General features: G+C 45.4%; 3 protein-coding genes across 5 annotated transcripts; 1 reads left to right on the forward strand and 2 right to left on the reverse strand.

The window, feature by feature from the left end:
• The first annotated feature begins 36 nt into the window (after positions 1 to 36).
• On the forward strand, positions 37 to 10,693 carry LOC120423575 (dedicator of cytokinesis protein 1-like). Of its 2 annotated transcripts, XM_039587433.2 has the most exons (8): positions 37 to 2,638; positions 3,224 to 5,104; positions 5,160 to 5,665; positions 5,728 to 5,838; positions 6,003 to 6,110; positions 7,133 to 7,208; positions 7,276 to 7,497; positions 9,354 to 10,693. In XM_039587433.2, exons 1-8 carry the CDS (start codon positions 2,495 to 2,497, stop codon positions 9,849 to 9,851), a joined length of 3,546 nt encoding a protein of 1,181 aa, XP_039443367.1. In that variant the 5' UTR covers positions 37 to 2,494; the 3' UTR covers positions 9,852 to 10,693. The 2 variants fall into 2 exon arrangements, with proteins under 2 accessions (XP_039443367.1, XP_039443368.1); XM_039587434.2 differs by lacking the exon at positions 6,003 to 6,110 and having other exon boundaries at positions 40 to 2,638.
• On the reverse strand, positions 7,504 to 9,347 carry LOC120423576 (uncharacterized). The gene is made up of 2 exons (XM_039587435.1): positions 9,134 to 9,347; positions 7,504 to 9,081 (listed from the first exon to the last, which is right to left on the reverse strand). The coding sequence occupies exons 1-2, from the start codon at positions 9,296 to 9,298 to the stop codon at positions 7,564 to 7,566; spliced, it is 1,683 nt and encodes a 560-aa protein (XP_039443369.1). The 5' UTR covers positions 9,299 to 9,347; the 3' UTR covers positions 7,504 to 7,563.
• A 35-nt stretch (positions 10,694 to 10,728) lies between the features above and the next one.
• Positions 10,729 to 12,734, reverse strand: LOC120423577 (cellular tumor antigen p53-like). 2 transcript variants are annotated; one of them, XM_052711600.1, is made up of 4 exons: positions 12,295 to 12,721; positions 12,193 to 12,229; positions 11,022 to 12,138; positions 10,729 to 10,956 (listed from the first exon to the last, which is right to left on the reverse strand). In XM_052711600.1, exons 1-4 carry the CDS (start codon positions 12,333 to 12,335, stop codon positions 10,910 to 10,912), a joined length of 1,242 nt encoding a protein of 413 aa, XP_052567560.1. In that variant the 5' UTR covers positions 12,336 to 12,721; the 3' UTR covers positions 10,729 to 10,909. The 2 variants fall into 2 exon arrangements, with proteins under 2 accessions (XP_052567560.1, XP_052567559.1); XM_052711599.1 differs by having other exon boundaries at positions 11,022 to 12,229; positions 12,295 to 12,734.
• Between the last annotated feature and the right edge of the window lie 203 nt (positions 12,735 to 12,937).

Consider the following 12,937-nt stretch of genomic DNA (forward strand, 5'->3'; position numbering starts at 1 on the left):
TAAAACGACAAATATGACCAAAATGACCCAAATGATCTGAATGACCTAAATGACCAAAATGACTAAAATTACGAAAATGGTCAAAATTACCAAAATGACCAGAACACCCAAAATGACTGAAATGACCAAAATAAATAAAACGACAAATATGACCTAAATGACCAAAATGATCTAAATGACCAAAATGACCAAAGTAACCAAAATGACAAAAATGACCAAAATGTCCAAAATGACCACCGAAATGACCAAAATGCCCAAAGTGACAAAAATGATCAAAATAACCAAAATGACAAAAATGGCCAAAATGACCAAAATGACAAAATGGCCGAAAAAGCTGAAATGACCAAAATTACCAAAATGATCAAAATTACAAAAATGATCAAAATGATTAAAATTACTAAAATGACCAAAATTATCAAAATGACATAAAAGACTGAAATGATCAAAATTACAAAAATTACCAAAATGATCAAAATGATCAAAATGACTAAAATGACCATAATTATCAAAATGACCAAAATGACTGAAATGATCAAAATTACCAATAAAAAAATGATAAAAATGATAAAAAAAATGATAAAATGATCAAAATAACCAAAATGACAAAAATGACCAAAATGGCCAAAATGTCCAAAAAGACTAAAACGACAAATATGACCAAAATTATCAAAGGACTAAAACGACAAATATGACAAAAATGTCCAAAGTGACCGAAATGACAAAAATGACCAAAATGGCCAAAATGATCAAAATGACCAAAATTACTAAAATGACTAAAATGACAAATATGACAAAAATGTCCAAAGTGACCAAAATGACTAAAACGACGAAAATGACCAAAATGACCAAAATGACTAAAATGACTAAAATGACCAAAATGACCAACATGGCCAAAATGACCAAAATGGCCAAAATGACCAAAATAATCAAAATGACAAAAATGGCCAAAATGTACAAAAAAAAACGACAAATATGACTAAAAAAACCAAAATGGCCAAAATGACCAAAATGACCAAAAAGACCAAAATGACAGAAATGGCAAAAATGACCGAAATAACCAAAATGACCAAAATGTTCAAAAAGACTAAAACGACAAATATGACCAAAATGACTAAAACGACAAATTTCCAAAAAGACTAAAACGACAAATATGACCATAATGATCAAAATGACAAAAATTACTAAAATGACCAAAATGACTAAAATGACTAATATGACAAATATGACTAAAATGACCGAAATGCTCATAGTGGTCATTGTGACCAAAATGACCAAAATGACAAAAATTACCAAAATGGCCAAAATGATCAAAATGACCAAAATGACCAAAATTACTAAAATTACTAAAATGACAAATATGGCTTAAATGACCAAAATGCTCATAGTGGTCATTGTGACCAAAATGATCAAAATAACCAAAATGACAAAAATGGCCTAAATGTTCAAAAAGACTAAAACGACAAATATGTCATAAAAATGACCAAAGTGCCCAAAATGACTAAAACGACAAAATGACTAAAATGACCAAAATGACAAAAATAAATAGATCGACAAATATGACAAAAATTACCAAAATGACTGAAACGACAAAAATGACCAAAATGACCAAAATTACCAAAATGACCTAAATGCCCAAAATGACTTAGATGACTAAAACGACAAAAATGTCTCAAATGACCAAAATGATCAATGTGGTAATTGTGACCAAATTGACCAAATTTCCAAAATGACTAGAATTATAGACATTTAAAAAATTACATGACATTGATCTAAATGATTGGAAACAAGTTTGTTTACAAACGGCTCTTGAAAATTATCCTGAAAATTGTTCCTTTTCATTTAGTGTTAAAATTCATATCAGTTTCCTCCTGAAAACACTCATCAAAACTAGTAGCTAAATGCATTGTTCTTGTTAATAAAATTAATTCTTGTTAGTGTACTCACCAGACTTACGTGATTACAAATCTTCCATCATCAGTACCCTAACCTTGGTTCCGGCTAATAATTACTTTGTTACTAACTGTTCGTTCGTTACTAATTTAACATAATTCAAAATATTGTGACCAAATAACTTAACAAAATGTATTTTTCTCCTCTCTTCCCTTGTCCCTCAACAATCCCACTCCTCAATTCAAAATATGACAACAAATTTCTGGTGGTTGGCAACAACAAATGAAAACAAATTGTAATCTGGCAACACTTCCAATCACTCCATCACCAATACAACTGCAAATTACAATCGGCATCACACAACCACATTCAACCACCTCGCGTTTGGACCGGTTTCATGCGCTTTTCGCCTTCTCTTTCTCTCCACACTCCTCCTCCCTTTCCTCATCCGATGATTATACACAAAAACACACACTTACCATTTTGTGCCCCTCGATGTGTGCGTCCGTTTGCCCCTTTTCTTTGTGTGTGTTTGTGTGCGTGCCGTCCGCGTGCTTAACTACTAAAACAAACAATACGCAAACCCACATACACGTGCCCATCGATGACGATGATGATGATGAAACACAAAAAGGGTGACTTTATGTTCGACATCCGGCAGCAGGAGAAGAACCTGATCAAGGCGGCCAAGGTGCTCGGGGAGAGCAAGTCGCAGCTGCACACGCGCGAAACCACCGCCAAGACGAAGGTATTTCCTACTAGTACTTTACACAACACTCCCACCCAGCAGGTAACAGAAGAGAAAAAAAAAAAAACTGTGAGAGCAACAGAACAATAGGCGGAGCAGAGTGAGCGCGAGAGCGCGCCTACTGCGTGAGGCTTTTGTTTTCTGATTTGTTTGTGTGTGTGCGAGCGCAACTGTGTGAGAATGCACCCGCAAGCTGTGAGTGCTTTTCTGTGTGCAAATTTACCTTTTTCTAATCTTTTTAATCTAATTGGAGATGATTTTTTTTATTGAAATTTTCTATTGTGTGCAGCAATTTTTATTAGAATAAAATGATATTTAACTTTTGTTTTCATCAGTGAACCTTTTCAAAACAAATCGGTGGTTGGTTACGCAGGCTATCAAAACAAACGTTTGGTAGTGTGTGTGAGCTCCGTGTGAAAGGAATGTCAAACTAAAAATAGACCCCGATGGTTGGACAACACTCTGTCAAAATGGTTCTAATTATGTTTAAAAGTTGCGACAACTGAAGAGAAAGTTCACTGATCAACCAATCAACCCCAAATGACCAAATTCCATACTTTGCCCCCAAAACCATCCGAAACCCAGGTCGCCGAATGCGTCAACATTATGAACAACATGCTGGAACTGCTGTTCCACAGTGTCGAGGACATCGGTCCGATCGACAACGACGTGCGGGAGATCATGCAGATCTTGCTGCGAACCGTCATCCAGAGCTCGATCGCGATGGACCGGGACAACCCGCTGGTGGGTAACCTGGTGGCGATCATGCTGGGAATCTTCCGTAGCATGAACGCCGGCCATTACAGGGCGTACGTGCAGAGCTTCCTCACCAGTTACGATCTGTTGGACTTTTTGACGGAGATTCTGCTGGTGTTCAAGGAGCTGGTTTCGAAGCCGGTCTTCCCAGCGGATTGGTTGGACATGATCATGCACCAGAACACGGTGATCCTGGAGAGTCTGAGGCACTTTGCCGGAATCATTATGGAGTGGTTCTTCTCGCCGTTCGAGAAGCAAGTTTGGTCCAACTACTTCCAGTGCTCGATCACGTTCCTGACGCAGCCGGCGCTGCAGCTGAATCTGTTCAGTAAGACGAAGCAGTCGATGATCTTGAGCAGCTACCGGGACATCCGACGGGAGACGGCGTTTGAGATCCGGAAGATGTGGTTCAACCTTGGAGAGCACAAGATCATGTTTGTGCCGCAGCTGGTTGGTCCGATTCTGGAGATGAGCATGATTCCGGAAGTAGAACTGCGCAAGGCAACAATTCCGATCTTCTTCGACATGATGCAGTGCGAGTACTACAGCTCAAAGTACGTAATGGAGAGCTACGGAGACACCAAGAGGAACACAAGCCACATCAAGGGGAACTTTAACGACTTTGAGAAGGAGATCATCGAGAAGCTCGATCACTACATCGAGGGTGGGTACGGTGATTCCGAGTACAGGGAACTGTTCTACGACATCATGTACGAATCGTGCAGTAACCACAGCACGTTGAGGGTACCCGGTATTCAGTGCGTTGACGTCTTGACAAAGTTGATGGACAAGCTGCTGGAGTACCGTTGTCTGATCCACGACGAGAGTCGAGAGAACCGCATGGCATGCACGGTCAGCTTGCTGCAGTTCTACTCGGAGGTGAACCGCAAGGAGATGTACATCCGCTACGTGAACAAGCTGTGCGATCTGCACATGGACTTTGACAACTTTACGGAAGCGGCGTACACGCTGAAGTTGCACAGCAACGAACTGTACTGGGACGATACGCCGCTGTCTCCACTACTCAAGTCTAGTCGACACCTGTCCTGCAGTACGCATTGGGCACTCAAGGAGAAGCTCTACCGGGACATAATCGACCTGTTCGATCGCGGTAAGATGTGGGAATCGGCGATCGATATGTGCAAGGAGCTGTCACAGCAGTACGAGAACGAAATCTACGACTATCTGGGGTTGGCGGAACTCTACAAGAAGATGTCACAGTTCTACGAGAAGATTCTGAGGGAAAAGCGGTACGAGTCGAACTACTACCGAGTGGCGTTCTACGGATACGGATTTCCACAGTTCCTACGGAACCAGGAGTTCGTGTACCGAGGCAACGAATACGAGGACGCTGGATCGTTCAACACACGAATCCTGAGTCAACATCCGAGGGCGGAGCTGGTGCCGACGTTGAACCCGGGACCGGAAATCCGACAGAGCGATGGTCAGTACATCCAGATCGTTAAGGTGGATCCCGTCAGCAGGGATATCCGGATCGGCAAGGACAGAAAGAACATCGCGGCGAACATTGTCAAGTTCTACCAGTCAAACATCGTGAGCGAGTTCCAGTTTTCACGGCCGATCCGGGATTCCTGCGGCTCTGGAGATGACATCGCGAACACCTCGTACGAGAGGACGATGCTGAGGACGACGGACGCACTGCCGGGTATTCTGCGATGGTTTCCGGTCAAGTCTTCCGAGACTGTTATGGTAAGATGTTCTTCATAGGTGAAGAATTGTTTGATGATCTTGAGTTTTCCGGTAGATCTCTCCCATCGAAATGGCCATCGAAACAGTGGAGGCCAAGAACCGAGCGATCCGGGAGCTGGTGCTGGAGCACCAGACCGATCCGAACATTCCGATCCATTCGTTGAGTGCGGTCATCAATGGCGTGGTGGACGCCGCCGTCAACGGAGGCATTCCGATATACGAGGAAGCATTCCTGACGCCGGAATATCTGCTCAAGTGCCCGAATGATGACCACTTGGTAGCGCGGTTGAAGGACCTGATCGCGTCCCAGATCCCGCTGCTCGAGGTGGCCATCCTGGTGCACAAAATGAAGACCCCAGCTAGTCTGCTACCCTTCCACGACCGACTGGAGAAGTGCTTCGCAGGAATCCAGTCCAGCGTGGAAGCCAAGTACGGTAAGCGTACGACCGACCTCAAGATCGACCGTGACAACGAGGTCACCTTGAGAAGACAGATCTCGGCACTGCCCCAAGTCAGTATCGACTCCAGCCGGTTATCGGAGACCAGCATAGGATCTTCAGAGTAAGTTACCTTCTAACAACCTTGTTGACATCTACTAAAACCCTCATTTTTGACATTTACAGTAGCGGCATCTCGAAGAGCCACAACAGTCGACCAACGACGACCAGCTCCGGCGGGTTCAAGTCGACGTTCACCAACTTTGCAACGAACTTCAACACTTCCAATCTAACGAGGTAAGCTGGCAACACTGCTGTCATCCGTTACCCCCCTGGGACAAATGCTCGCCAAAACCCTGCCCAAAAACTGCCAACCTTAATTTTGTTTTGTGTATTTCTCCCCTTCAACCCCCCCTCAATTTCGAAACCGTAACCTCAATCCTTGAAAACTCCCACGCCAGTGACTTTTTCGAGTTTGACCGACTCAGTCTGTCCAGCGTCAAGCTCGGGACCAACTCCGGCAAGCTGATCTCCAACATCTCGACCAAGATTGGCAGCAAAATTCGACAGTGTGTATTTCCGCCTAGAATAGTGATTTTGACCTTTCCGTCCGCTAGTCCGACATGAAATTGATTCGACTTTTTTTTTGTTTTCCCTCTTTTTATCGCTTTTCGCTTGCGCGATTTTTTCCGTGCATTTTTTTGGATTAAAAAAAAATACGCCGAAATAATCGGGGCCCACTTAGATCGCTGCAAGTTTTAGAGCTGTGAGCGTGCAACGTCGCATAAAAAAACAGTAAAAGATGAAAAATGTGGGGGCTGCGCGCTTTTGAAATTTGGACTAAATTGGCAAGACTTGTGTGCGTGACACTGAAACAAAATCTAAAAAAAAAAAATTGGTTGGTTATGCCGTGTTTGTTTGACATTTCATGTGTGATTTTTTTATGGGGTTAAGCCACTGTTTTGTACAATACACAAACGTGGCTTGTCATACATTTTTAAACACTCACTATCGGCAAAATGGCGGATAAAAATCTAATCAAAAGAATTCTGCCAACATGAAGCAATACACACAAAGAAACATTATGACAGCAAGACGTCAATGTTTCACCAATACCAAAAAACAACAATCAAATCACAACAGAAAATCAAAATCTAACCTCAAAATTCAAACTGCTTATCTCTTTCTCTCCCTCTCTCTCATTCGTACTCACCGCTTACGCTCGGGATTAGACTCGATCTGTCATCGCACTCTTTCCTCAACTCGAACGGGAAGATGATGTCGCAGCATATTTTCTCCTTCCTGCAGCACTAGACGCATCACAAAGGCACACATAAACGCGCGCTCATCTGTGTTTGTGTGAACCGTTCTTCTGCGGCGTTTCGTTTGTTTTGTGTTTTTGTTACCATTGTTCTCCCCTTAGCGGTAGGGCTGTGCCAGTTTTTGACACTTGACACTTGGGTTCCTTCCAAGGTTTTTCTTTTTGCGTTTTGTTACTATTGGTTACCACCGTGTACCTATTGTTGTTTATTTGTTTACATTTGTGTTTCTTTGTTTCGTTTCCCGTTCCGGTTGTCTTGATTTTGCGCAGAACATCGCTTGGAAGCTCACCGAGTTCGAAGAACAAAAAAGACAAAACGCTGACGAAGCGGCGATCGAGTCGAAAGGTGAGGTTATGTCGCACAGGGTGACACTGAAAAAAAAACTAATCATGCTTTTGTTTGCTTTTGACAGATGGACCGCGAGTCGTTGACGCTGCCGGTGTCGAACAGCCTGTTCTACACGTCCCCGATCACGACGGCCAGCGAGGTTGGCAGTATTAGCAGCTGCAGCGATCGGGACAGTGCCATTTCGCAGGGTAACGTGGCCGGCGGGTACACTCCGGCGGCCTGCTCGACCCCGACCGGAAGTCTGAGCGGAGCGAGCTCGCTGGCCGTGGTGGAGCTAACAGAGGAGGTAAGATTTTTGTTTTGTTTACAGCGGTACGGGTTATTTTTATTGTTGTGATACGAAGAATTTTGTTCACCGCACGACTAATCGACCACCGAGTCCGATCTTGTAGTACAGGGTCTTTCGCCGGCGACGTTTGCTGTCTGCGTCAACCATCGCAAGTCTTGAGTACACCTTCTTAGGGGTCGCCGTCTTGGGTTCGTGGATTCGGAAGCACTTCCAGAGGCCGTACCGCAGCTCCAAAGCGTCGAAGAACAATATCTGCTCGTTCCAGGTGATGTGATGGTCCGCGTAGTGGTAGATCTCCTTCAGGGGTGGGTTCAGATGGGGAGCATGGTCGAAGCGCAGGTTCAGGATGGTGTTGATGTACTCGGTTAGGGATGGTCCCCGGTGGATCCAGTTGATCAGGGTCATGACGCTGATGATGGTGGCGTGGATCCGGTTGGTGTGACGAGGATCCAGATTTTCGTCGGTAGCGTCAAGTAGACGACGTTGCACTCCGAGGAGTAGACAGGTCGTGGAGCAGGCAGTGAAGCCGCTTGGAACTTCCACCAGAACCATACAGAGGACGTTGTAGACGATCTCCAGGTTGATCCGGCGCGATCCGTGCAGGTCAATTGCGGTCGTTACAGACGATTCAAACTCTCTGCGTTGGTTTTCGAAGATTTGTCGCCGCGCCGAACTGTACTGATTGATGTCGATGTCGTAGTAGGTGTCCTCGTGGAAGATCTTTGGAGTGCTAAACTCCCGGAAGTTGCTGCCGCGATCCAGCAGTTTCGCGAAGATGCGACAGGCAAGCATGCTTTTGGAGTGCGATTCCGAGCGAATGTAGTGCATCAGATACTCAAGCATGTACGTTTCTTCGCTGGTGGGAGTTGGTCCGAGGGTCAGCGTAGCGGCTGCGTATTCCACCGTTGTTCCAAACTCCAGCATGTCCTCGTCGGTCAGCTTGGTGTCGAACGTCAACGGAAGCATCACCGTGAGCAGACACATGAGCTCACGCGTGGCAAGAACCTTGATCATGTTGCGCAAGCAGATCTCGAATCCCCGCCGAAGTTCGTAGATTTGGTTCTTGGTTTCGCCGATGATGGCGCTGCTGTGGTAGAACCGTAACAGCTTCGACATGTTCCAGTAGTCGATGGTGCTCCAGTGTTCCGGTTGGATGATGTTCTGCAGCACGATTACGGTGTGACGAGCCTGCATGATATCGTTCCGTTCCAGCAGTTTCTCGACGTAGTCGATCATCTTACGGAGCAACAGGGAAGCGGGGCTCTTGCACTCCAGCACCATCATCAGGATCTCGACGCAGATGAACTCGACCTTCCAGAGGTTCTCCCGCTGTAGAAAGCTCAAAATGGTATCGATCACCAGGTCCTGCATCTCCGGAATCAACAGGTGAATCAGGTCTTGAAAATATTTCTTAGCGCTTGAAAAGGGTTGCGGCTTGAACCGTTCCATAAAGGTTCGCCGAAGTTTCAGGTGAGCGACATACGTTTGGACCAGGATCAGCGAACACTCCAGAATCATCTGCTTCTCGGGAATGTACTGAAGAAAATCACGATCCGTGTTCTTGACGATACGTTTGAGGATCTGTTTCATGATAAGTTAGACAAAAGTGACAGCTGGAGTTACCTAACCTAACCTTCAAAGAATTCTCTCCCTGGATGTTCGTAGACCGGATCGTGGCATCCAGGTAGATTGCGGTGCTTTGCTTCAACTGCTGGGCATCGTAACGGGCCCGGGAAACCGACTGCTTCCGCCGTGACTTGGTCAATCTTCTCACAAGCGAGGTCAACCCAGTCGCCATCTTAAAAGTCAACTGTCAACCCAACAAAACACAACGCCTACCCTTTCCTTTTCAGCTCCACCCCAAACGACCCCTCCGCTCGGAGGTGGAAAAGGAGAAACGCCTCTCGCGGCCACCAAGCGTCGTGACGCCAACGCTGAGCGTCAAAACGCTGACCGGAGCGGACACCAACTCGATCGGTTCCGCCGACGGCAGCAGCAACCGCAACTCGATCATCACGAACGACTCGACGACGTCGGAGGAGGACCTGGTGCCGCCGCCGCTACCGGTCAAGACGGCGACCTCGCGGGACAGCGACTACAGCAACCTGCCGCTGAACGACAGCGCTCTACACCGGAGGTTAACCGGTCCCGGAAGTCACTACGTGACGTTTAAGCCACTTCCGCCGGTTCCGACCAACAACAACAACAACAGCGTGGTGATCAATTCGGCCTATGACGTGGTCGAAACGCGCAACAATAGCGTGATTGTGATCGGGCCAGCCGGTTCGTACGATGACCGGAAGCGGCCGCCGACGCCGCCGCCAAAACCAGCTAGGAATTCCAAGGTATGAACAAAAAGGGTGGGAATCAAAGCAAGCGTGTGTGTGTCAGTACAAAACGGAAGGCATCCCTCGGAGTCGAGGGGTACTTTGAGTGATGATTTTTTTTTCGATAGAAAGGGTGGGATTTGAAACGAGGTGAGTGTAGAAAGGTGGGAACGTGTGTTAGGTAGGATTGCGAGTAGTTAGCAAAATTTTCACTGTACTGACGCAATAAGAGAGAGAGAGGATTGTAAATGTTTATTCCAAATTTCAAAGCGGTTTGCGTTCCGTAATGAATCTATTGCAATTGGGTTGAAAATCAAATCAAAATCGCAGAGCCATTTATTTTGTTTTATGTTTTCGTCTCGCGAGTGAGACTTTCCTGTGTATTATTATATTGTTTTAAGCAAAAGAAACAATTTCTTCGATTGATGAAACTACCAAAGACAAGTTATAGGGGCGTATAGTGCAGACTATATATTTCCAACGGACAGAGAGTTTAACAACGTAGGATAAAATAAAATGTTTAGGCTAATGTTTACTGTGAACAATAACCCTGCAACAAGAGCTTGTGTCAAATTTAGGAAATACTACTTAGGTCCAGTTTTGGAGCGTTTATTTATAAAACAACTTTTTGCCCATGATAGACATTTGTTGCACTCTTTTATTCTAGAACAAAGAAAACTTTTTCCACAAGTAAACCATTCACCGATACAATTAGGAAAAGCAGATTTTCCTCGATTCATCATTCGCGCAATATTATTTTCTATTGTTTAAGAAAGTAAGAACTGCACAAACTGTAACACCCAAAACAAAACGTAACTGTTAATTATACGTACTGGGCTCTTCCTGGCGCAGATTTCAAGTTCAAACGGCGATTGTCATCATTTTGAAAGAAATTCCCTGATTATGTCTTTTAGTTAAAATTTTGTTTTGTATTTGTTTAAAATGGTTTTGTTCTTTTTTTTTAAATAACTTTGTTTAGATCAGGTAATAATACAAACTTACAAATAAACTTTTTACTTAAATCTACTAAGTAGTGCTAACAGATAACTTTGTAAATATAGATGGTTTTTGTCATGCTCTCCCTAATCGCTATCCACGCTGCTTTGGCTGTTGGGCAACCCGAACGAAGCTGAAAAAAAAAATTCACAAATTATTACTCCGAATCCCACTCGGTTGTGTCATCCCCGAACTTACATTTGTTCCGCCGAATGTCGTGAACGTACTGCATCAGCTGGTTGCGCTCCAAGTCCGTCGAAGACCGCACGATGGCCGTCGACACCTGGCCGATTGCGTTTTCCAGCATCCGTTTGGCCATCCGCCGGTTCGGAAGGGTAACCTGCACCACGACCGGGTCGATCTCGCACCGCCGTGGACCTCCGAACTCGTCCTTGACCTGGACGAGCGAGCTCTGACGCATGAGTTTCTTTCCCTTCTTGACCTCGTACGGCCGCTCGGCTTTCCGTTTCCGGCTCGTCGCTTCCTCCTTCACGGCGTTCTCCTCGTTTAGCTTGTCACGCTTGATGTTGGTGCAGATTTTGATTTGGAACATCTGACGTCCGAGAATCCGGCCAGTTTGATCTTCCAGTGTGAAAACCAGCGCAGTGGCACGGCGATTGATGTTCCGGCACGAGTTCTGGCAGACAAACTCCAGCGTGATGCCGGCTCGATTTGTGTGTTCCATCGGGACCAGAATGGCAAGCCGTTCCTCGAACACCTTTCCGTCTTTGGTACCAACGTAGCTGACTTGTTCGTTTTTGCATCGTATTACGTGCATTTTAATGTCGTCAGGGATATCCTGGTTATCGCTGCACCGATGATTGTCGCACCGCGACACCGGGTGATGTTGATCCTCTGGCGAAGAGCAAACCACCATGGCTCGGACCACCGTCGTAACTTCCGGAGACGCCATCAGCTGCACGTTGAACGTGCAGGTATTGCCCATCTTCACAAACAGCTTCTGCAGCTTGTCCGAGTACATCCAGCTCGTTTTGTCGCTGGCGTCACTCGGTAGATTCACCCGGAAGTTGATCCACGGCTGCACCATGACCTCCAGCGATGGAAACTGCTTCAAGTGATGCAACGTAGTGGACGTTGGTGGATCAATGTGTGACGCGTACACGTCCAGCTCAACCGATTCCCCAGGAGCCAGATCCTCGAAGCCCTTCAGCGAGCTGGCCAGCTCTATCTCTTGCGAAGCTCCAGCAAAATCATCCGACTTCAATATACGGCTTGCGTCATCCGCGTAGGTCTGACTGTTGAACAGCTGCATAGTCTGGCTGTCCAAGTCCTTCAGCTCACCGTACTGCGGTTGCTGGAAGAGGAGTTCCGTTAGCTTTGGTTGAGAAATCTGGAACGCTGAACCTACCGATCCGTCCGGGAACATCTCCTCGTCACTGTTGACCCTTAAGTTGAGAAAAAACATCATTAATTAGCATCTGCAAACGCAGAATTTTAACCAAAAACTTACTCTTCCTCATAAGCGACATTCAAATCCTGAGAATCGACCATCTTTCCGCAAAAATCCCTTCAAAATCGCCAAAAAGGTTCGTTGTCACTGCCGCCGTCGCCTGCTGCAAGAAGAAAACAAAAAATCAAGTCACATTAAAGTATGACGCAATACACATCATCGCGCGTCGCGAGCCTCCTACGATCCGGCAATGTATCAAAACAAACCGCTGCATTGCAACTGTGTGACAGCGGGAGGCAAGTTTTGAAGTTGAGGCTGTCAGAATCGAAGGTGTTGCTTGTGCGGTTCCGCGCGATGTTCCCTCTTTTCGATGCAAAACATGTTTGAACACGAATGAGACAGGCCTCTCGCGGCTGATTTTTGTTTGGGTTTGGAGTTTTAGAAAGAGGGGGGCTCTTTTAGCGTGGCGGAACAAAGTCGCCGGCTGACAATAGATAGAATGTTGTCTTATTTATCATTCTAGCTTTGATCAAACTTAAAATTATAGCGATTTTCTGAATGAATGATAAGCTTATCATACCAACAGCTATTAAAATACTGTTATTCAGTTTTTTCGTGTAATGGAATTTGAAGTTACAATTTGTGAAGTTTGCACCAATGAGTCATCACTCGGTGAAAATTAAAAAACCTTACACTGTTCTAA

The sequence above is a fragment of the Culex pipiens genome, unplaced genomic scaffold (genome assembly GCF_016801865.2).
Source record: "Culex pipiens pallens isolate TS unplaced genomic scaffold, TS_CPP_V2 Cpp_Un0244, whole genome shotgun sequence".
Classification (NCBI taxonomy): domain Eukaryota; kingdom Metazoa; phylum Arthropoda; class Insecta; order Diptera; family Culicidae; genus Culex; species Culex pipiens.

Coding starts and splice junctions, on each gene's coding strand:
- LOC120423575 (XM_039587433.2), top strand. CDS start 2,495: ATGACGATGATGATGATGAAACACAAAAAGGGTGACTTTATGTTCGAC. Junction 5,666..5,727: donor ACCAGCATAGGATCTTCAGA/GTAAGTTACCTT, acceptor TGACATTTACAG/TAGCGGCATCTCGAAGAGCC. Junction 5,839..6,002: donor AACACTTCCAATCTAACGAG/GTAAGCTGGCAA, acceptor CTCCCACGCCAG/TGACTTTTTCGAGTTTGACC.
- LOC120423576 (XM_039587435.1), bottom strand. CDS start 9,298: ATGGCGACTGGGTTGACCTCGCTTGTGAGAAGATTGACCAAGTCACGG. Junction 9,082..9,133: donor AGGGAGAGAATTCTTTGAAG/GTTAGGTTAGGT, acceptor ATCATGAAACAG/ATCCTCAAACGTATCGTCAA.
- LOC120423577 (XM_052711599.1), bottom strand. CDS start 12,335: ATGGTCGATTCTCAGGATTTGAATGTCGCTTATGAGGAAGA. Junction 12,230..12,294: donor AATGTCGCTTATGAGGAAGA/GTAAGTTTTTGG, acceptor TCTCAACTTAAG/GGTCAACAGTGACGAGGAGA. Junction 10,957..11,021: donor CGACATTCGGCGGAACAAAT/GTAAGTTCGGGG, acceptor TTTTTTTTTCAG/CTTCGTTCGGGTTGCCCAAC.